Here is a 24,668-nt window from a genome sequence, read left to right on the forward strand (position 1 = left end):
TTGCAAATGAGGAATTGAATTAAATAATTGACATATGATACAAGAATCGTGAAAATATTTGGCCATCCAGCCTTTCAAGGAAATCTGAAATAAATAAAGACAGCTTCTTTTCTCTCTTGATATCTTCTTGCTGAAACATAAAAGTCACCCACACTTACCGTTCAGCCAGCCCTCTCCTGGTCAATCCTGAAATGACTATGGGATCAAACGGCTCCTCGGTCCCAGAGATGGTAATGCCCAATGGACCTCCATAGCGCTTCAGCTCCACAGTGTAGATAATGGCACCGGTGATCTCTTGTTCGTCTGATAACGGAAACAGGAGATGTCTTCAGAAAATACAAAGGAGACAAAGACTCTAGTGCAACAGGGATGAAGCATGATCTGATCAGATGCTCAACGTGATTTTAGTCATTTCCATCTCGGTTATAATAAAATTAAAAAAACTCAGGACAGTTTCTGACAATATTTACTTACAACATGTATTGCCCAACCAATGACTTCCTGAGACTAACTACTTTCTAATGTTCCTCTTGAGAGAATGAAACATCTGAAGAAATGGGAAGAATTAGATTATTCTTCTACATTCATTAAGACTGAAAATCCTTTTACTACAATAATTAGGATTGGGGGTTATTCATGTCAAGCTGAGAGACTCCTAGGACAGTCCTTTAAAAACCTTCAAGACCACTGAAATGCCCCAATCTTGGAGAATTATTGTAAACCCTCCTCCATTCATGTATTTATTAAGTAACCGATAACTTCAGAATGTCATCAGATGCTACCGACCACAGTTGGCGGGCAGATACAAGTTCATATTTATAGCAAGATCAGCAAACAAGCTCCAGAAAGCAAAGCGTTATTGTTTAAAAAAGGGTGGAGTACTTTAAAGTGCCACATAACATAAGTGTGACTACTTTGCAGACATTTACCAATTGGTGGCAGGGTAGCAACACCCATTTTGAATCACTTCTATTTGTAATGCAAGATGTAATTTTTCCTTTTGTGCAATTTTTTGTGAAGGAGACCCCAGACATCTTTTTCGAACGAGTTTCTTTAAAGCTCTAGGGATTCATTTATTGCTCCTTCCTTATGAAGGTGTACATATGTGTTTAGTTTTAAGTTTAAGGGGGTGTAGCCAAAAGAATCTGTTTTTATAATACATATTTATAACTGGCTCACATTTATATTTAAACCTACTTATCCCAATTGGAGTGTACTTCAGAACTGTGGTCATGCAACTCCGGGGTTAACATAAAATTCAGTAGGCATGGATGCGTGAGGAGTGATCGACACGCAAAGTCAAGATGGTTTAAGGATGGAACAATGTAGAAAAAAAAGTAATTCTGCTTTTATTTAATAACAGTTACGCAAGATTCCCGTACTAATGAAGGGTATCTCATTAAGTGAGCGTGCTTGAGACTATGCATGACTGAGACACATGAGACAAAACTCTGAAAAAATAAAAGCGAAAAGTGCAACGTGAAAGACAAAAAGATGACGAAATGGAGATAAATTAACAAAAGGTAAAAGAGATATGAAAATGCAACATTGAGGTAATTGGAGAGGGCAACTGAAGGGAAAGAGCTCGACGAGAAGGCAGTAGGGAGTAAAGTCTAGAGAGGGGAGAATAGTCAAGCTAAGAGGTCGGGGAGGCGCTAAGAGGTCGGGGAGGCGTAAAGAGATGAGGGTGTGGATGAAAGCTCGAGCAGGGGACCAGAGGACCAGCCAGATGGGAAGGGGCAGTGGGGAAGCAACGAGCAGCATATGTTGCAAGCCAAAGAGGGTGGGAACCATAATTACGAGTGAAATTCATTTTATTGGATTGAAAATGCATTTGTCAGTGCTCGTCAATTTAAATAAATATGGCACAGATGTATTGCATGAAACTGAATACAGGGAGATGAGTAATTAGGAGGGAAGAGGAAAATCAACAAAGAGAAAAAATGAAAGTAAGTTAGTAAATATCACTGAAGAAAGCAGCCACTATAGTGCAAGAAAAAGAAAGAGGTAGAAACCAAGATTGCTAAATAAACAAATGACTATTGAACTGCAGCTGTAAAGTAAATAGACCGGATTAAATGTGCCTTAGGTTCTGTGGAGGAGAAATCTTGACAGTGCACAAAAGTATCTTTAATACAAGTACCTAAACTCTGCACGGTGCATTGGCAAATATTTACAAGAAAATAACATTTCCCTATCTGAAGCAGCCACTGCATGCTTCAGAGGCTTTATTTGCACAGGCGCCACCTGCTGGCAGGAGGTGTATCAGACAGTGCTGGCAGGTCATACCAGAGTTATCTTCATCCTTCCTGATCTTCAGCTTCACCAGGTCTTCGCACTGCCGGAGAATCTGCACGGCGTCTTCCATCGAGCAGTTGTCAAGTCGGATATTATCAATGGCCAACAGCTTGTCCCCGGGCTCCAAAGTGCCAGTTCTGTGGAGAAAAGAACATTTATATCTTGTAAGAAGGCGAGAGATTCTGACAACTCGGTCAATAGCATCCAGGCTTGTCTCCCAGTAGACCAAGATTCATCAGCCGAGACTCGGTCAATAGCATTCAAGCTTATCTCCCAGTGGACCAAGATTCTTCAGCCAAGACTCGGTCAATAGCATTCAAGCTTATCTCCCAGTAGACCAAGATGCATCATCCTGCCAGAGTCACTGCCTGTTCATGCAGAAATACATGGAAATATAACTTGGAACAGGTGAAGCAACCTAAGTCTCACAGCTTTAGGAACTGGTTTACATGGATCCTTATGCTAACAGGAATCTTTAGGAATATACACTTAGTGGGGTTTTATGCACATCCTTCCATAAGGATGTGATCTCAAGCTACCCTGGGACACCTGATCTCTCTCAGGTGATGAAAACAGGTACCTGGGCACCACATTGCTCAAGATGTCAGACAAGGATGTCCATTAGAGATAGCCAGGAGCTGCAAATAGTGCACAGTTTTGTTTTTAATCCCTGTTCAAGATCCATGAGAACAGCAACAGGAACTGAAAGTAACCTGAGTACTATGAGCTACACTTAGTTTATCAGGTTTCCGCTATTTAAACGCCCCGCACCAGTAACAAATAGAAGCACCCGAGGGTACAGATGTGGTCCACCCTATGATATCAATGGGGTCAAATGCAGTGGTGGCCACCACAAGTCTTAAGGAGAGGGGTGGGCAGGGGACAATAAATAATAATTAAAGAAATGGATACTAGTAATAAAAAACGTACCCTAGCCTACACCGCTGGCTGCCTCGCACGCCTCTTCTGATGATGGCCCAGCATTCCCTGGGATACCAGCACGGGCTCCCCCACGCAATCCTGGTGCTGCTCTCATGATATACAAAGCATGAGAGCAGCACAAGGATTGGTCTGAGAGGCTGGCTCTGGCACTCAGACACTGCATTGGAGTCTGTGCAGAGAAACCTAAGTGCGCAAGACGGCCGGCCACACTAACATGTGCAGTTAGTGCACTGACTCCACGCTTCCTCTTCCCACCTCCGGACGGACAAGCCCTACCCTGCCCTTCACATGCTGGCTCAACTGAGTCACCAGCTGAAAAATAAATAAAAATATTGTTTTCTTTTTCAGCTGCTGGCTCTTAGCCAGTGGGGCAATGCTCCTGTGCCATTACGAAAGAGCCACCCCTGGTCAAATGATGCAAGTCATTTCTGCTACTTCTAGCATTGTGGTACCTATTCTAAATTGTGATAACCTCCAGTTTAATTAGAACACTATTCCAACTACTAAAACTGAGAAAAAGAAGAGGCATACTTACTTCTTAATAGTCAGCGGTTAGATTGGTTAATAACAGGGGCCACAAACCAGGCCAAAGGGAGAAACAAACTTCAACACACTGCACCAACCCAGTCTTAAATGGGGCACCTGATGGGGCAGTGATTGATAAGTCCTTTACAAAACTCACGTAGAACTCCCATAAAGTAAGGCAAGGGCAAGTACCAAATTACTGCAAAAGGCCTAAAACAATATATATTTTTAAGTGTGTGGAGAGTGCCCCCGCTGGTAAATTTCCATTATTCACGGAGCACTGAAAATCCATAAACTATTCATGATCGCTTTAGAACCATTGTTGAATTAGAGACAGTGGTTGTACGCGAGACCAGCCAGGATTCATCTTTTGGGATCAGCACTTTTTTCCCCTTCAGACTCTGACCCAGAGCAAGGAATTGAAACATATAAAAGGGTGGGGGAGTACGAGAAAGCCTGACAAATGGTGAAAGTAGGTATGAAAAAGAATCTGAAAGAATGAGCTAAAGGGACAGGGAGAGCCAGTGGTGGATGAAAGAGGCATGAGGTGGAATCAGGATTATGTGCCTTGTTACTTGTACCTTCGAAAGTGCCATCTGAGAGCTTATTGAGCGAAACTTTGGGCCATGGCATTTATTCGTTTATAAATTAGGCACTGATTATAACCTAATATTGTAATTTATGTTGAAGGCACTCATTAGGGAGAAGATGATGGGGGTGATGGGGAATATCGGTATTGGAATTTATAAAATTCTACGCACTTTGGCAACAATTCTTTTTAATTTATTCAAGCTCCAAATGTTAATTTATTCCACCTCCAATGAGTCCAATGAGTATGGGGCGATAGCTGTAGTATTAAAAGTGCCAGAACAAACAGGAGAAAGGGACAACAAAGCCCTACAAGAAAACACTTTGGAAGGAGAGAAGTAGAGGTTTGAAGAAAAAGAAGATTTAATTAAGGAGGGAGAAAAAGTAAAGTGATGGTATGCAAGAAACTCTCTGTTGAAGAAACTAAGGTATTTTATATCTCACTTTTGATCAAATGTTAGACAATGATTTGTAAGACGGCCAGCCAAACAGACATGCACAGTAAAGTGCACTCCGCTCCCCATCACATGCCCGGGTCACAGACTGGCTCAGCCAGCAGCTGAAAACTAAAACAATGGTAAAATATAATTGTATTTCTCAGCTTCTCGCTCTGAGCCAACTTGGCAACGCTCCTCCGCCATTGCGGAGGAGCCATGGCTTACAGTCCACTTGGAACGTAGGTTATGCATTTATTTATAATTGCCCCTCGTTCCAGGTGTTGTTTGGGCCACTAGTATTGCATCTAATTATTGCAGATGCGCAAGTGGCAATGGGGCATAAAAATGTTTCAGGGCAGACAGCGACTGACCCCTAATGAGTGCCAGTGCTTAGTTTGTATTTAAAAAAAAAAAAAAAAACGTGTGTGTGTATTTTTCAGGTATCTAATGTAGCTTTCACCACATTCAACCCCTGCCAGCGATACAAGAGTCAACACAACTACTAATCGGCACACTTTTAAAGGCCATGCCACTTGGCTGAATGGCCTGGAAGTGCTTGCCTTATTCATTTTAGTACATATTTAATTGTTAACGACCCTGCTGAGATGCTAACCTCAAAAATACACAAACAGCACCACCATGTGGTAGATTGCAGTAAGTGCCAGTGCTGAGCACCAGCAACACCTGCTCAAATAAAGCATTCAAATGGGGTGCCAATTACAGTTCTCATTTCATATATAATTGAAACCAACAATTCAATTTTGTATTTTGAGGAAAATTCACAGTGGAAATGGAGTATCCTTTTGTTGTTGGGTACACCGAGCCATGAACCACTCTGGCACAGCTGGCTCCTAGAAAGGCAGGACCTCTTAATCAAGAAGAGAGGTTGCGAAGCCACAAATATTACAGGCGTCAGATAACTTCAAAAACGTGGACTTTTGGGGGAGAGGTTCTCTATAGACACACAGGCTACCGTGAAGGAAAATTTAACTAAACATAAGCAAACGCTGTGACACAGAAGACTGTCCTTGATTTTGGACTCGGGAGCTATAACTTTTACCCCTTGATTTTCAGCTCAATCAATCTGCACCTTCTTTTTCCACCCAAAAAAAAGTTAAAAACGAGTCTGTATTAGTCCATCCTGTAGAGGCAAGCACTTGACACTCATTTGGGATGACTTTGGGTTGCTCAGGCTCCATGAGCAGCAGAACGTGCTACAGAGGGTCAACAATCAACATGTGCTCCCTATCTCCATTTTGCATGTTTCACCATAGAAATTGACCCACAAAGCTTGAAGATGATGGCATCTCTCCCCTGTGCAAATCTACAATAATAAAACTGTGTTCAGTCAGGAGAATACTAAGGAATTTAAAGGGAAACATTTTGTTTTTCCCTTCAAACCCTTTGCTATTCTCCTGAACAGGTGTAGTTGTAACAGGTATGCACCCCCTGCATGATGCTCATGCGCATCCCTAAATTAGATGAGTCTTCAACAAAACTAGGAAACAGCCCATACTGGCCTTCTGCAACCAGGTACTTAGGCCACAATGCCCCTTCCCCTTGACACTGTGTGTAGCACCGAAGCACTAACGCATTTACAACCAATACATGGGAACAAAACTTCAGAATAATAAGGCACTATGTACATTTATTATGCCAATGGGAGACAAGAAGTCACCTCAGAACGCGGCATCCACATTTTCAAAATTGCACCAAGGCGGCATGCAAAGAAAAGCTAAAAGTAGATTAGGTATTGATTTTGTCTCTAAGATGATGCACCATCTTCACATCCTTTTATCGCTGGAGAGAGAGGCTCCTTTGATACCTTAAGTAAAGCTTTGTCTTGCAAGGTAAGCGTGAGGCGAAGCATGGGTACCACGACAGGACTGTGGGACCTGGGAAGCGAGCGTTTCTGTTTCTTACATACAGTCTGCTATATCCGTGGATCAATTTACCATGGTTTTGAATCCAAATAGGAATCATGCATCCCAATAAAGGAAGTGATCAAATACTCTACCAGAATACAGTAAGTGAACATAAAAACAAATTCAAATAATGGAAAAGGGAAATGACCAGCAATAAAATGGCAGTGGTTCACTGCCAGCTCACAAATTATTTGCCTATGAAACCACACAGGACTAAGCATATTAGGAGTGGGAGGGGCAACAAGTTAATGTTCATAGTAAAGTAAGGTAATGAGGTTTGAATGTTTGAAAAATTCTGTAGAAATGTGGGGTTGGCCAACTTTGATGGAGGGATGATCTACTTCACCGGAAAATATATTACACTAATGGGGCCATCCGGTAAATGATGTCACAATACGTCCCAAAAACCCAAGCAGACATCATCCAACAAAGCAACATTCTAGAACGCTCATGGTCAGTGATGCAGAAGTGTACAAAGTCCCTTTACTGAACGACTTCTTTAATGAGGAGGAAACCAGGGGACTCTACTGTCAACATCAGAAGGTAAAGTACTCCACTCACCTGTGCGCAACACTTCCCTTCTTAATGTCCGAGATTATTAGCGGGTCGCCAGGCTTCCTACTTGCTGCTGCAAAGATGGATAATTGTTAATTGAAATTGACATGTTTTGCATATTCAAAATGTACAGTGAGAAAACTAATATGGAGCCAATACTCTTCCCTTAAAATTGATCAGGAATAAGATATGTTAATCACTAGAACCTGGATGATCAGAAAGTTGGAACTTAGCAATACATTTAACGGTAGCTCTCATAACTTGTTCATCGGTCCCATTCTCTCTTCCCCGGCTCAGAGTTATAGTGGTACATATTGCATTCTCTCTCATTCACAGGCAGGTAGGCCATGATGACCAATGAGAAACGTTCTGGCTTGATCCTTGGGCTTCTAACAAATTATTGCTCAGCCCAAGGCCCCATGAGCCTTCATAACGAGGCACATACATGTGAGAAACTGTGTTGTCTGCACTCTCTGTTGACTGGAAGTCTCGGTATTCAAAATTGGTCAAAGGAGAATTAGTGATACCACTTTCAGCTGGCTAGGTGAATGTAAGCATTATATTACGCAGACTGGGTAAGTCCCGGACAGATTCTGGACATGGATTAACTATGTACATCTGTATGGTGTTCTGGAAAAAGATCTGAGTGCACCTGCTGCCCCAACAATCACATTCCAGCAACAAATCACTGATAAACAGCAGTGCATATAGAAGTCAAATTGTAATCATTGTGTAAGAGTGCAGCTTTGCATGGTCTGATGAAACAAGCACATAATTCAGAAATTAAGGTTAGGAACACAGAGATGAGTAAAGCAAATGTGAGTAGACTCTTAAAGCATGCATCCATGACATGATGTACCACATACCAAAATTAAGTGTTTACACCAATAACCATAAAACTCACTAATCTCCTCATTGCATATTGAGTTAGCAAATTTGGCAGAGCGTCCTTACACTGCTGGGGGTTTCTTGATGTTACAAGAAAACTACATGACACTAACTGAGATGACTAGTGGAGTGTTTACAAGACAAGAATGTCTTTACCTGCTTTAGGAAAGACAGACACGTTGTCAGATGGATAGCATACTCCACTGTGGTGGGTGCTTGGTTGAAATTGTTGCAACTGCTGTAGACCTAAGAAGGAAGAATTTTGGTGTCATGAGTGGACGACTAGAATTGTTCTGTTATCGAGTCTTCGGCTGCAGCACTCAGCAGTGTGATGAGGAAAGGATGATTGAGAGGTGCTCAGATTACATGAGCTGGCAGATATATTTTACTCAGGACCCATGCTGAGTCTGTGGTGGTTACCAAGGGCTTAGCTTCTTCTGTCTATGTGTAGCTCCCTCAAGGTTTTCCCAAAGAAACTAAGGGCCTGATTCTAACTTTGGAGGACGGTGTTAAACCGTCCCAAAAGTGGCGGATATACCACCTACCGTATTACGAGTTCCATAGGATATAATGGACTCGTAATACGGTAGGTGGTATATCCGCCACTTTTGGGACGGTTTAACACCGTCCTCCAAAGTTAGAATCAGGCCCTAAGTGTTGAAATAAAGAAATATTGAAAATGAGTAGGAAAACCAATAGCCATTTGTGACAACGTTTTCATCTGTCACTTTTTGTCACAATTGCAGATTCACAAAAGCAGTGTGCCATTACGTGTGCTAATCTCTTTTGGATGTGGGATATGTAGTTTGTAGCTTCTCCTAGAACCCGAGGTACCCAGAGCCAACAGCTAAGCTGTACAGTGCAATGTTTTTTCATTGTGCACTAAGTCTAGACCAATTCTTATGGTGAAATTTGTAGAGTGAAAATAGGTATCAAGATAACCTATGTACTTCTGAAATGGGTACAAGATATGGAATTTAGGAGCAATGGTTATTTGTACATCCCTGATTTTGGTGGCTACCCATAGGAGCATATGATTTAGTGGGTATTTTTCAAAATGTCTTCCTTCTTACACACTGGCTTACATTTGGAAGTAACAAATGTAGCGAAAACCAATTGGTAATAACAAATATCCTACTATTCTATGCCCCCACATGTCTTCCAATAAAGGACGGTACCACACTTGTGGGTAGGCCTAATGCCCACAACAGGAAAAGGCTCAAAATGCATCATGGATACTTCACATTTTTCCACTCAAAACTGACCAGTTTTCTTTTGCAAAGTAGATAGCGGAGAATTTTGGGGCCTAACTCATCTGGCATCTAGTAAACCTGTACATTTTTTTAAAACTAGACACACAATGGAATCCACAATCGGGAGACCTGCGTGGCACTCAAGGTTTTTTTTTTTTTCCACTCAGAATCCCTTACAAACCTCTTTTGAAAACAAATCCCATTTTCCTCACCTTTCTGTGATGGGAAGTTCTCGAATCTGTAGGGAGCCACAAATGTCCTTCCAGCAGCGTTCTCTTGCTTTCTGATAAAAAATAGTATCTCACTTGGGGCAGTAGGCCTAGTGCCCAGGACAGAAAATGGCCCAAAACGCAAAATCTATACATCACATTTTTGTATTCAAACCTGACCTGTTTTTTGTAAAGAGGGTAGCTGCAAGTTTTTGGGCCCTACCTCAGCCAGCACCTTGAGAAACCTAGCGTACCTGCACATTTTAAAAAACTAGACAATGAGGGGAATCCAGGAAGTTGTGACTTGAGTGGATCCCCTAAGTTTTTTTTACCCACAATGACATGTAAACCTCAAACTTTGGCTGAAATTATGCATTTTTCTTTCCTTTCTGTGATGGAAACTTCTGGAATCCACAAAATTCCTACAACTGATAATTGCTTCACTTGTGTTGATAAAAATGCTGTGCCACTTGTGTGGTTGGGCCCAGTGGCCGGAACGGATCAAACTGAGGTCAATAGGAGTCCCCACGCAAAGGCTCCCATTGAACTTGGTTTGAGGTTTGCAGGGTATTGTGGGTAAGAAAACATCATGTTATTCACAAAATCCACACCATCCTGGAATTTCTTGGTTGTCTACTTTTCAAAAATGTCTGTGGTTGGTAGGTTTCCAGGGGTTGGGCCAATCATGGCTCCAAGACCCGCAGCTGCCCCTATTGCTGATCTCTAGCACTTTAGAGCCTTTTGTATCAAAGTCTATTGGTCCACCCACACAAGTGAGGTACCATTTTTATCGCAAGACTTGGGGGAATGGTGTGTGGTAGGACATTTGTGGCTCTGCAGAGTTTAGAAGTTTCTCTCACATAAATGTGAGGAAAATGTGTTTTTAGTCAACGTTTGAGGTTTCAGGGCATTATGGGTAAGAAAATGGCATAGGATGCATGGCAAAGCACGCCACCCCTGACTCCCCCAGATGTCTAGTTTTCAAAACTGTCTGGGTTTGGTAGGTTGTTCCAGGTGGCAGCATTCCTAAGTCCAAAAAGTGCAGCCGTTTGCCATTGAGTGTTAGCCAAACTCTCCTGGCCCATATGTAAAATAAACACCCAGTAAAATCAAATGGCCTCTTGCTTGCATTGGGATTGGATGCTTTAGTCTGCAGGGGAGCATAAAGACTGTTGAGGATTTAGGGTTGAGGGTGGGAAAGACCCACCTTATTAATGTATTAAACATATATATTGCTGCTACACAGTGGGCTTTTATCCCATCTGCACCCAGGGGTGGTGGGGCAGATATGCTGTTGCCCTATTTAGTTGGTGCGCATGGCCATGCCGGGCAGCCCCCATTCCAGTATTTAAAACAACATTTCCTGGCATCCAGTCGGCTTCCTGCCACTCTGGGGGCAGATTGGTGTAAATAACCCAATCTACCCCCCTTGGGGGCAAAAAGACTGTTGCCCCCTTTGGTTGGGATGGGGCATAACCATGCCCCTGGTGGGTAGCCCCCACTTTATTTCTTTTCCCATGTGTCTAGTGGCCTTTTTTTTACCCCGATCTGTGCCCCGGCGGAGGGGGGGCATTACCCAAGAGGGGCAGAAAGACTGTGTCCACATGTACTTGGATGGGGGTCAGTCTTTTTTTAAACCTCTTTTTAAACAACAACAAAAATCCCTGGCATCTAGAGGACGTTTTGCCCCCACCCCGGGGAGGTAGATCAGGGATAATTATCCCCATCTGCCCCCCATTTATTTGGGGTGGGGGCATAGCTATGCTCATGGTGGGCAGCCCCCACCCCTCTTTTTTTTCATATAACTCCCTGGAGTCTAGTAGGCTTTCAGCAGAAGGGCAGAAAAAAAAATTACAAAGGGGGAGCACGAGCCTTTGCCCAACGGGCCCCTCCCCCTGGTGTCTAGTGGGTGGATTCCTGCTTGGGGATTGCTCCCCTGCGGTGATCCCCAACCAGGGATCCACTGGGTAGAGGTACCATTGGAAACGGGATATCCTCCCCCTTTCCAACAATACCTCTCCATGGGAATCAGTGGTCGGGAGGGCTGAGATATCCCCTTGAGCCCTGATTCAGTGAAAGTTAAACAAGCCCCTTGGCTTGTTTTACTTTCACTTCTGTATATAAGGACAACGGCTCGCTTTGCGTGCTGCTAGTCATTATATACACACAAAAAACAAACAAAAAAGAGAAAGCTCAGGCCACTCTGGAAGCTCTTCCCGAGCAGCCCAAGCCTCAGGGATTTAAAAGGAAACCCTCTGGTGTAAAGTACCAGAGGAACCTTTAACCCTCCCCATTGTTGGCCTGTGGCCGACACCCGCACTGGAATGGGTGTACAGGTGTTGGACATTTGCCAACACTCACAACTATAGGGGTAAGAATATATTAATTCATTTATAAGGGCTTTCAGCCAGCCCTCTTCATTTGTATTAGTATTTCATATTTATAAAGCGCATTCCGGCCAGGGCATCGAAGCGCTAAGCAACAGGCAGTGAAGTGACCGAAAGAGAAACAGAAAGAGGAGAGAGAAAAGAAATAAACTACCGAGGGATAAGCCAAGTTTTTAGCTGCTTCCTAAAGGCCAGGAAGTTGTGTTCCTTCCTAATCGTCACGGGGAGCGTATTCCAGTGTTTGGCAGCAGCCACTATGAAAGCTTTATCGCCTCATCTGGCCTTACGAGTACGAGGAACATGGACCAGGTAGGATCCTGTTGATCTAAGCTGACGACTTGGGACATACCAGCGTAGCATAGACAGGCATTCAGAGCCGTGCATATATAGGGACTTAAGTGTCAGACATATCGTCTTGAAGATAATGAGCTTCTTGACAGGTAACCAATTTAACGGTCTCATACTGCCACTGGCCGAAGCTGAACGGGGAAGATTTATTATTAAACGAGCAGCAGTATTCTGAATTAATTGAAGTTTGCTGAGCGAAATTTTATCAATATTAAGCATTAAAGCATTACAATAGTCTATTTTGGAAATCGCAAGGGACACCGTATTTTTTTATTTTTATTTTGAGAGTCCAAAAACAGGTTTTGGTGATGGAGTTAACTTGCGACTTAAAAGACGCATTATCAAAAATAATCCTCAGATTCTTGGTGGAACTAATGGGAACAGTTAAGTCTCTACACACTGATGGCCACCAGCGTGAGCTCCACAGACCCCTACTAGAGCCAGAGAGTAGAATCTCGGTTTTGTTGCCATTCATCTTCAGCCAGTTCAGGCCCATCCATCTATTAACCTCGCTCATGCAGTGGTGAAAACGATCAGCAACTTCCTCCCAATTCTTATGGACGGGAATGATTAATTGAGTGTCGTCCACGTAGGAAGTGGCCAGGAAGCCAAAGGATCGAATGAGTCTGGCCAATGGTGCTACATACAGATTGAAAAGAGTGGGGCTGAGCGAGGAGCCTTGAGGGACCCTGCACAGTAATTGCCAGGGGGTTGCTCTAAAATCTCCGCAACTTACTATAAAGGATCTTTCCTCTAAAAAAGACTTCAGAGTATACAGAGCTGTGCCTCTGACACCCGCTTGGTGGAGACCGTGTCTCATAATATGTGGAGAGATGGTATCAAAAGCTGCTGACAAGTCCAATAGCACTAAGATGGCTCCAAGTCCCTCGTCAACTAGTTTCCGGATAGTGTCCGATGTAGTTATGAGAGCTGATTCCGTGCTATGGGCTTTCCTAAAATCATGTTGGGAAGAGTCTAAACTACCAGAGTCTTGGAGAAATTTGGCAAGTTCTTCATTAATATGTTTTTCAAAGATTTTAGTTTGAAAATGTAGCAAGGCGATAGGCCGAAGATTCTTAAAATCATTTGCTTTTCCATCTAATTTCTTTTTCAGAGGCACCACCGTCGCTTCCTTCCATGAAGGGGGGGAAGACTCCCGTAGTCAGGACCTCCTGAAATATCGGGTCAAGGGCTGAGGAAAATAGGTCAGGAATGAGCTGTAAAATGTGCAGAGGGCAAAGGTCACTAGGAGAACCGGATTTAATGGTCACCATAAGCTCTTTAATACTCTCCGGCCTTAACAGCTGAAAATTAATCAGCATAGGGCTGTCATCTATGGAACTGTTTAGAAACTCATATGGATCCAGTACTTCCTCAGATTGAGTGAAGCTGGCTTGAATTTGCAAAACTTTGTTTTCAAGAATGGTTGCAACCTTATTGCAAAAATATTGAGAATTCTCAACTTCTAAGGGTCTGACAAGAGCTGTGAGGGCGCGTACTACTTTAAAAAGTTTTCTAGGGGCATTAGATGCTTCCTCAATTGTCCGTGAATAAAACTCTGTTTTGGCTTTATTAATCGCAAATTTGTAGAGACTAAGGGTAGCTCTGAGCTTTCCCTTTTCCATAGGATTAAAGTCTAGTTTCCACTTCTGTTCTTGTTTGCGGTATTTTCTCTGCAGATTTTTAAGGTCATTGGTAAACCAGGGGCAGCTAGCCTTTTTGCTCCTTAAAAATCGAGGAGAATTAAGCGGGCCAACTGATCAACAGCTATTTTGATCCCCTGATTGAACCTGTCTGTGGCTCACAGAGGGAGTTCCTTTGTTGCTTGCCAGCCTGAGACCAGTGCTGGTCTTAGTTGTAGATCCTTAATGCTGTTCCAATGTATAACTGGTTCCAAGGATGGACTGACATCCTGAAAGGACAGTAAATTAATCAAACTAAAAGTAAGGAGGTGGTGGTCAGTCCAATCCAACGCCCTATCATGTAACAAAGCGAGATCATTGTTACGAGCAAATATCCCATCGAGTAAATGGCCCGCTAAATGGCCCAGCTATGAGTAGCTGTCATGACTTAAGTTCCAATCAAAGTCTGCCATAAGATTAAGGAACTCATTGATATGGGTGTCCTGACTATCAAAGTGAATGTTAAAATCCCCTAATACAATACATTTAGAAGTCATAGTTATTGGCTCAATTATGGATGGCCAATGATGCATAAAAGTAGAGTAAGATCCCGGAGGTCGATAGATCAACAGTCCCTCAAAAAGCATAGTCCATTTGCCTCTTGTTATGTCATATCCATTTGTCTTCTACCCCCATAAAGTGTTGGGCAATAGGTTAGTCCACCTCAGCCATTGGCTAACCTTGCTGTAAATTGTGACTTTCCGCTCTTCACAAATAGTGCATCCGCACAAAGTATTTCCCTTCAAGTAATAGCTGCGTGTGTTTTTGGAGGAGGGCCCCGCTGCCTCCCAAACAATCTTTTGCAAAAAGATTGACAAAACGAAACCAGCATTGACAAAGAAGAGAGACTGGCTGTCAGCGTCGTCTTGGGGGCTTCGCCGCTGCTTGTTGAATGTCGGGCGGGGGAGGGGTTGGAGAAAAGAGGCCTACAGAGATATACAAAATGTTTAGTGGTATAGTAAATATCTGATATGAACTGAATGAGTTGGGAAGGTACAGTGCTATGATAGCTCTTGGGTTACTACAACTTTACACCAGGTGCCTTATTTGACCCTCGCTTTATCTGTGGCCGGTCAGTCACACACCTTAGAGTCTCAGATCTGTTAACAGTAAATATGCTTACAAAGAAAATCATCTTTTCATGTTCAATACGAAACTTGGAAGGTACGCGAGTTTGGGTGTTTATCAGCTCACCTACTCCCAGTATGAAAACAGTCGTCTTCCCCAGCCTTCTGGAGTTAAAGATCCCACATTTCAAGTAAAAAACAGATCAATTCATCAGCAGACGTTGCTCAAACTTTATCTTAAAATAATATATTCCTCGCATATTAAAGTGATGCACCGCGGCTCAGAATGGATGTGTGTGGAGTCCATGGTGCAACATTTCCAGCCTCCTGAACAGCTCATTCATCAAACTGTCAGACGGTGGCCCGGAGGGTACAATTAGGAGGCGGGTCAACCTTCAGAGATGGCTCTCTAAGTAGAGGTCATACCCCAGCCTCACTGAGGGAGGCGGAACCGCGGGCCCCACCAGGCGATTATGTGCAGAGCTTGGCGCCAGCATCCTGCTGGTATAGAACCAGGATCTTCCCCAGCATTGCCAGCACCTGAACACGCGGATTACCAACAATCGACGGCCATGTTTTCATACTGGAACGTGGGTCACTAGACCACAACAAGAGTAACTATTTTATATGGTGACAGGGTTGGCCCCACTAGCGACTTCTCTGCAAAAGTGTTAAAATGCACCATTTCCGTCCAGTCTGTTCCAAAACGAGTTTATACATTTAATTAAAAATCTTTCTCCAAGAATAAATTCATGCCTGCCAACATACAAACAAATAAACCCTACAGTGTCCCTTAATTTCTATTATTTATTCCTTTACAGAATGTTCTAATTAATCTAATTGTTCTGTGTTTGGCAGATAACGTATTACATCATATGTATTCATAACAATGTTTAAACAATTGTTTAACTATTACTCACCAATTACACCTAAATAGGACATCGCAAACAAATCACCAGCTGAACAAACCCTCATAATCCTGAGCAAGATGTTTGCAAACTTTAATCATGCAGAATTGTCGCTGTAATGGGACCCATTCAACATAGCCTAACTGCTTTCAAAATGGTCTATTCCACACTTAGGCTCGAAAACAAATCCAGTTTGAACAGGCTGCGTTTCTGTAAGTTGTTCTAGGAATACTCGTGCTGAGCAGTTAAAAAAAAAAAACTTTAACCAGAAACCTTCCAAAAGTTCTTGGACTTCAAGAAACTCGATTGAGGAGAGTCAACCACTGCACACATCCGAGGACCTCACATACTCCTTGGTCTGCCACAGCATAGATCTATGCTAAGAGATTATTCTTCAGCTTTGAGCATCTTCACCCCACATGAGCTCTTGCAAACAACCTACAAGGTGATAGAGCCCTTCTTTGCACATGTCTTCCAACAGTCTGTGGTGCATCTTGCTTCCAACAGCTGTGAAGCAAAGAGGGAACCAGGAGACCAGCCAAAGCATAGCCTACTTTGCCCTCTGGACGCCAAAGCACCTTCTCTCAGACATAGGTACCAAAAGTCTAACATTCATTTTGGCCTGGACCTTTCACACTGTATACGTAGCACAGACTGCCTGCTGGCGATCTCCCACCTACAGTGAAGCAAGGAGAAGTTGGTGGTCTGCTGAAGAAGACCAGAGTAACTCCTTTCATCTCCACCTTAACAACCTAAAAGTCATAAATGGAGTAATTAGCATGTCTAAATAATGTTGGGAGAGCTGCACATAGGTCTGCAATTGCCTCAGTAGTATCAGCCTAAACCTAGGACATTTGTTCTACACGTTATAAATAGCCTTTTTAAATGTCCAAGTGTATGATAATATACCATTATCAAATGCAAAAACAAGGTGATATGCATATGACTGGGTCCCATTCCACCCACCACCTTGTGTTTTTCCAGTTGGCTCCCTAAGTGCACCACATATGCCCAGTCTTGGGTCATGAGCTCACTGTGCCACTGGATTCACGCTGCCTTGGCTGATGAGGGGTGATACACCCAAACCGGTCGCAGGATGCTGGTTTCTGGTCCAGGGAGGACCTGGCCTGGCATTTCAGGCTAGACTGTTCCCAGGGGGAGCAGGGTCATGACTGATTTGAATATGGCAGGGACCAAACTGGAATGGTGTGACGAGCAACAAAAACCAATGGATTTAGGCCCGGATCTGTGACTGGGGGTGAATGTTCGACATTCTTCAGCATTGCATCCATCATCTATTCTTTTTGCATTTGTTGCCCTTAGTGGGAAGGGTATGCCCAGATGTGGGTCCCGTGCTTACTATACCACCACATTCAAGATAAAAAATAAATAAACAAACAGTCCCAGGATGCTTGTTTCTGGTCCAAGGAGGACCTGTCATGGCAGTTCGTGCTGGACTGTTCCCATGGACAGCAGGGTCAAGACTGATTTGCATATAGTTGGATCCATGCTAGAATTTTGTGGCGAGCAAACAAACAATGGATTTAGGCCCAGATCTGTGATGGGGGATGCATTTTTGACATTGTTCAACATTCTGGTTATCATCTGTTCTTGTTGCAATATACCCTAATCAACCATTTATTTTAAAATGTTGTCAATTTAACGAATATATGCACTTGGTTATCCACTAAGGAAGTGACATTTAGATTGAATTATAGTAGGTAAAATAACCTCTAAACATTATTTTATCATCTGCCTGTGATAATATCTAGTTTTAAAAGCTACAATGTTCATTAAGGTTCTAAATTAGAGTTGGTGTTTCCACTTGGTGGAAATTCCAGGAGTGGATTAGTCCCTGAATTGGGCACTTCCTCTTGAGATCGGATGCATTTTCAGTACCAGTCAACTCTAAACCAGGCTGTAAGTTACGAGGTGCCCTCTACAAAATCTATTCAATCTAGTGCTCTCTGACACATCCCATCTATACCCTGCCCCGGCCACACAAAGTCCTATGAAGAGGATGTTGGCCATGTGACAGGAAAAGTGCACTTCAAGGTATTTGTATCAGCAATTTTTAGACTGTTTTTAATAAGAATGCGCTATAGGATACAATACAATACATAGAATTATTAAGTCTTGGATCCGTGGCATAGCAAACCTTTCCCTTTTTTGTAAACACTACACTGGACACATTTTATAGTTTCCAATTCTGCTTCTCAAAGGGAACGGTTTGGGTTTATCCTGAAGTGTGCAGCAACCAATATGAAACTGAGCTTAAAGAACCAGGGACCTTCAGCAGCAACTGTACAATGAACTGGTGAAACTGGCGAGCAACAAAACATGGACCACAGGAGTTGGAGGATAAGAGCACAGATCCAAATCAGCAGCACAGAAGCAAGAACCTGAGCAACAGCAGCAGCAAACCAGGGAGCAGCAATGCAGAACCAGCAAGACTCAGTGATGGGCAATCAGAGCTGGGATCGAAAGAAAAAAATAACCTGCACAGTAGCAGTCCAATACTAGTCAGACGGAGCAGTCACATAGAAGTGGACAGAGCAGGAGTACAGCGGACCATGGAACCTGAGCAACCAATAGCGTGTAGAGATGGTTAACCTGAGCAGCAACAGCACATAATGTGGTATTCTGAACTGCTGAGCACAGGGAACCAGTTACTTGGTTCAGGGGGGGTCCTGGAAAAGAGCAAAGAGGCAAGAGAAAAAACACCAGCAGGAGACATTGAACCAGGGAAGTAAGCTAAGCTAAAATGCACCCGCTTTCTAAATCAAGCACCCTTAGCAGCAGCTCATTGAAAACCAATAAACTAAGTAGCAGCATACAGAACCAGGGAACTGAGCAGCAACAGCACAGTTAACAAAGAGCCTTAATGGCAACTGCATATAACCGAAGAATAGCATCCACAACAGCACACAAAATAAAGAAACAAGCAGGATTAGCACACACCACCACCTGGAGAAGCAACAACACATTTAACAAGCAACCTGAGCAGAAGCAGCATTCTGAGCCAAGCAACCTGGAAACATCACACTAGACCAGGGAAAGCCAGGAGGTGCAGCAAACCTATTCAGGAAATTTGAGCAGTTAAGGGGGGGGGGGAATTATAGCATTATTTGCGCTGCACAACATTTTGATTGATTGCTTGATGTACAAAGCGTACACTTGCAAACAATACAAAATATGCTAAGAGATAGAACCTAAGAAGGAGCAGCATACAGAGCCAGGGAACCTGATCCACAACATACCAACTTTAAGAACCTAACCCACAGCACAGAGCCGGGGGACCTAATCCACAGCAGACTGAGAACCTGAGCCACAGCATAGCAAGACTACTTACCTCATCCAGAGCAATATGAGCTTGGGAATCTGATCCACAGCATACTGAACCTGGCCCACAGCATACCGAGCCTGGGTACCTTATCCACAGCATGCAGAGACTGGGAACCCTCTTCACAGCATACCAAGCATGGGCCCCTGATTCACACCATACAGAGCCTGGGAACCTGCTCCACAGCATACAGAGCCTGTGCATTCTGAGGCTGGAAACCAGATCCACAGCATACTGAACCTGATCCACAACACAGAGCCAGGGAACGTGATCCACAACATACCAACTTTGAGAACCTAATTCACAGCACAGAGCCGGGGGACCTAATCCACAGCGTACTGAGACTGGGAACCTGAGCCACAGCATGCAGAGCCTGGGAACCCTCTTCACAGCATACCAAGCATGGGCCCCCTGATTCACAACATACAGAGTTTAGGAACCTGCTCCACAGCATACAGAGCCTGTGAATTCTGAGGCTGGGAACCAGATCCACAGCATACTGAAACTGATCCACAACACACAGGGCCTGGGGACCTGCCCCACAGCATACAGAGCCTGGGGACCTGCTCCACAGCATACAGAGCCTGGGGACCTGCCCCACAGCATACAGAGCCTGGGGACCTGCTCCACAGCATACAGAGCCTGGGGACCTGCTCCACAGCATACTAAACCGGATACACAGCATGCCGAGACTGAGAACCTGATCCACAGTACATCAAGCCTGGTTACCTGATCCACAGCATTCTCAGGCTGGGAAGATGATCCACAGCATTCTGAATCTTATCCTCAGCATAACATAACTGAAAATCTGATCCATAGCATACCAAGTATGGGTACCTGATCCACAGCATTCTAAAGCTGGGAACTTTGCCCACAGAATTCTGAACCTGATCCAGAGCATACCGAGCCTGGAGACCTAATTCACATCACAGAGACCGAGAACATGAGCCACAGCATACAAAGCTGGACTGCATAATCCACAGCATGCCGAGCCTGGGAACCTGATCCACAACATGCTGAGCCTGGGAACCTGATCCACAGCATGCCGAGCCTGGGAACCTGATCCACAACATGCCGAGCCTGGGAACCTGATCCCCAGCATTCCAAACCTGGATACTTACTTGATCCACAGCATACAGAGCCTGTGAACCTGATCCACAAAATACAGAGACTGGGAACCTGCTCCATAGCATACAGAGACTAGGAACCTGGTCAACAGCATATCAAGCTGGAGTGCATGATCCACAGCATACCGAGCCTGGGAACCTGATCCACAGCGGGCCGAGCCTGGGAACGTGATCCACAGCATTCCAAACCTGGATACTTGATCCACAGCATTTAGAGCCTGTGAACCTGATCCACGAAATAGTGACTGGGAACCTGCTCCACAGCATAATAGAGTGCTTGGTAACCTGAACCACAGCATACCTATCTTGGGAACCCGAGCCACAGCATACTAATCTTGGGAACCCGAGCCACAGCATACTAATCTTGGGAACCCGAGCCACAGCATACTATTCTTGGGAACCCGAGCCACAGCATACTATTCTTGGGAACCCGAGCCACAGCATACTATTCTTGGGAATCTGAGCCACAGCATACCAACTCTGAGAACCTGATCCACAGCAGAAATAGCACATAGAGCAAGCCTGAGAAGCAGCAGCTTCAAAGAGATATAGGCAATCTGAGCAGCAGCAGATCAAGCCAGTGGTCTTTTGTAGCAGCACAGAGTATGTACTCTCAGTAAAAGCACACTGAACTAAGGAATAAGCATCCTAGCAACCACAATCCACAATTTGGAGTTCGAGTGGTACAGACATCTGGCATTTAAACGCTTTTGATAATAAAACATGAGTGGGAGAAGTTGGCAAGGTCAAGGAGGCATGGAACGTCCCTAAGAGAAAGTGCAGTGAAAGGGGCTTCAGGAGTAGGGAGGGTGCCACATTGATCATTGGGTTGGAAGAAGAGCTGATGTGAGAGGAAGAAGGTGAGAAGTGTGTCTCAGCAGAGCAGAACAATTAGGAGGATGCTGGAGCTCCACCTTGAAGATCCAGTTGCGATAATATATTACAGATAGGGCACACTGCCCTGTTTGCACTGAGGAACACTTCTAACAGGGTAGTCCCATGCAAATACGGGAAGTGCAGCTGTTACAGATATTGCAGACGTGAACTTGTGGCTGCCCTCAGTGAAAGACTGAGCGGTTGTTTGAAGCAGCAAGTCTAACTTTCACTGTGCAGGCGACACCTGTCCTGCACTTTGAATGGGAACAGAGATCCTCCTGTTAGCGGGTTGAGTGTGTGACTGCACCTGCCTGCAGGAAATGTTGGAGGGAGAGGGATCTTTGCTGTCCTTGCAGGGTTTGGCCTAGTGGGGCGCACTGACTGTGCACCACCTCTTTGTGGTGCACAGTTAGTGTACCTACTGACGGCCTCTGCCTCCACGTCTATAGTGTGGCTCGGGCCCAGAGGCAAAGTGGTACCCTGATTACATGAGGCAATACCCACTATTCAAAGGAGGGGCTCCTTCGTGCAAGCCTTTGCAGTCTCTTCTGGAACACCAAAGTGCACCAGTGGTGTAGAACACAGGTGCACACGCCTGTTGCACCTTGGGCCACTCTATTTAATACAGGCCAAGGACTTCTTTCCTTTCACTTAATTGTAACTGCTCGGCATAGGGATGACATGTATAGGAGTGTGCAAAAATATACAGTGCCTGATTCTTAAAGAAATGTAATGACTGTAGCAGTTTCTCATGTTATGCCTTGAACCCTGCACCAATTAGTATGTGGTAAAATGCCACCACAATATTACAACAGCATTTTTTCTTTGGCATGGGTAAACATTTTTTACTCCATGGATAAACCCCCTTCCCAGACACCTCATCCATTCTTGTCTTTTTCACTTCCCATGTCCACTCCGGGAAGAGTTCTACTGCCTTTGGCAGAAGCAAGTTCCTGAACTTTGTAAGGTTAGCAGTAGATCAGGGGGTCATTTGTCCATAACCAGAAAGGGTAATTGTAGGTGTTTAGAAACTCACGGGGTATCAGCCTTGGAACCCCCACTTCTATCCCTGGGGGCATATCTGCGAGCAAAGACTTCTACAAGTGTAAAAACGAAGTTTTGTTAACTCAAGTGTTACATCTCCTAAAACAAGCCTTTCCCATGTGTGAGTTAAACGAACATGCACAAGTAGCTTTGTCAATCAGATCTACAGAGAGTTGTGTTGGACACTGATGAAGCACATTCAAAAGGGATGTTCTGACCAGACCTGAGGGAGAATGAGATGCATCCACAGACCTCCCGCCCCCCTTCAACCCATCCTTGAACGAATTATTTTCTTTTGTTCCAGTATAAAAGCTCTGGCTGAAGCTTCCCGATAACCATGAACAAAATGTATTGATTTCTTCTGAAAGTGTTTTGCCTGAGTGGCTCCCAGAAAAAGATAAATCCCTTCGCATATCCAATGACGGTGCTGGCTGGAACCTGATTCTCAGACCATATCACTCTTCCCGCCACCTCTTTCATGCTTTTATCACTGGCGGCCACATGCTGCTTGGCGCCATACTCACAGCTGATGGTGATGCCCAGCTCCACGCCACGCCTCTTGGGTAGCTTTACGTGAAAGGTGCCACTGCTTGGAATCACGGACTCTACAAGGCATAGAAGACACGGGGCTGAGTCAGACAACTGACATGAAAAGAGCACATGTAGCAACATCCACAATGGAACCATGGCCACCCACAGACATCCCTGACTGGATGAATCCAGTATGTGTGTTTTGGGCACTTGTTTGCTTCTTAAAGCTGTCCCAGTCATACTCTTTAATTGATATAAATCTTCACAATAGTAATGCCTGTACACACATGAAACTATAAGAAACTATTTCACAGCACAAAAGTCCAACATAATTACAGCAATTTTAATTTTAAAATATCAAAAAAACAAAATCCATAGTCCTATACAGAAAAAAGTGATGAAATTGTTTAAAAAAATAAATAAAAAAAATACAAGTTTATGGTAGACCTAGAAGAGGGACTTCATAGTTTGTTTCTCAATAGCTCATACTCGTTTCACGATGCATTAGCTAAGGTTAGGGTCATTCATTGAATCAAAACACCCGAAAAACCATAATTTGAAAAAGAAAATACTAAGACTATGAAAGATGTGTCCCAGAGACCTGAAGTCGTTTGCCGAACTTAAACCGGAACATCTTTCAACCCATGGTCCACCTCTCTATCCATCCACTTATGGTCTCCTTCCCCTCTCTCCTATCCAGTGGGCAGACAACTTCATTATGCTTTTAAGGCACCAACTTTCTAACCTTCTGGGAAGTCTACTCACCATACCCAACAATGAAATTCATTCAAGGTTCAGCCTGTGGCCAAAGGCCTAGGTACTCTCCCTCCTTCAGCGAGCCACTTTTTCTAGGGAAATGGGAACGTTACTAGAAAGAATACAGTGGGATCACGTACCCGCCACGTCATACTCAATCTCCAATGTCACTTTGTTTGAGAGGGCAGCGTCACGAAGGAGCTGGTTGGCCTCTTCCATTGTTCCATCCTCAGTTTGGATGCCATTGATGGAGAGCAGTCTATCTCCAACTTGGAGGAGCCCACACCTGTAAATAAAGAAACAAGCATGAGTGGAGGAGGAGGGAACAGCATAGCACGAGGAGTAGGGTATCGGTGCATGGGTACCAATGAAGGAGGAGGCTTCTCAAAAACCAAGAGGAGGAGAGTAGATCTTAACTTGAGCGCTGCCATGCCAGAAGCGTGCTCTGAAACATAGTAGAATCCCTGCTAGCTGGACTGGGTGGCTAACATGCTGGCATTTGGGACCCTCACATTCTTTGCTTTAATCGCTCCCTTTGAGTTGCAGACTTTTTAAAGCAACACACAAAGGCTCATAACATATATACTTTTTTTTTTTTTACTAAAAACATTTCCAAGTAGAATTTCTGTAGAACTCTAAAACACACAGTGATCCCCAACTGCTATTCTCGTCCACAATCTAAACTACGACAACAGGAATGAATTACAGTCCCCCCAGTTTGCATAATCAACAGAAAGGTATTTTTTCCAGTCTCAATAATGAAGTGTTGCCAGATCAGGGGAGCGGATATGACATTACATGCTGTTTAACCACTAAGGACATACAAAGAAGGAAATCGTACACACCATGGGAGTTGGTCCTTTCTGGGGAATTGCGTTTTATAGAAAATATCGAGTTAATCAGATACGAAATCAATATTTGACATTAGGAGATAACAAGCTATAACTACACACAACATACATTCACATACAATACCACA

General features: G+C 43.9%; 1 protein-coding gene across 6 annotated transcripts in view; it reads right to left on the reverse strand.

The window, feature by feature from the left end:
• The window catches only part of GRIP2 (glutamate receptor interacting protein 2), a 654,787-nt gene that overhangs the window by 61,589 nt on the left and 568,530 nt on the right, over positions 1 to 24,668 (reverse strand). For 5 of the 6 annotated variants that reach the window (XR_011198609.1, XM_069206295.1, XM_069206299.1 and 2 more), the window contains exons 13-17: positions 23,830 to 23,975; positions 22,927 to 23,007; positions 7,277 to 7,343; positions 2,290 to 2,435; positions 159 to 303 (exon numbers count right to left, since the gene is read on the reverse strand). Coding sequence is in view for 5 of the 6 variants with exons in the window: in XM_069206295.1 (XP_069062396.1) it covers positions 159 to 303; positions 2,290 to 2,435; positions 7,277 to 7,343; positions 22,927 to 23,007; positions 23,830 to 23,975 (585 nt within the window). In the remaining variant the exon portion in view is untranslated. The remainder of the gene's footprint in view (positions 1 to 158; positions 304 to 2,289; positions 2,436 to 7,276; positions 7,344 to 22,926; positions 23,008 to 23,829; positions 23,976 to 24,668) is intronic. The other variant, XM_069206296.1, reaches the window with a different exon arrangement.

This window comes from Pleurodeles waltl, chromosome 9 (assembly GCF_031143425.1).
Source record: "Pleurodeles waltl isolate 20211129_DDA chromosome 9, aPleWal1.hap1.20221129, whole genome shotgun sequence".
In the NCBI taxonomy this organism is placed as follows: Eukaryota; Metazoa; Chordata; class Amphibia; order Caudata; family Salamandridae; genus Pleurodeles; species Pleurodeles waltl.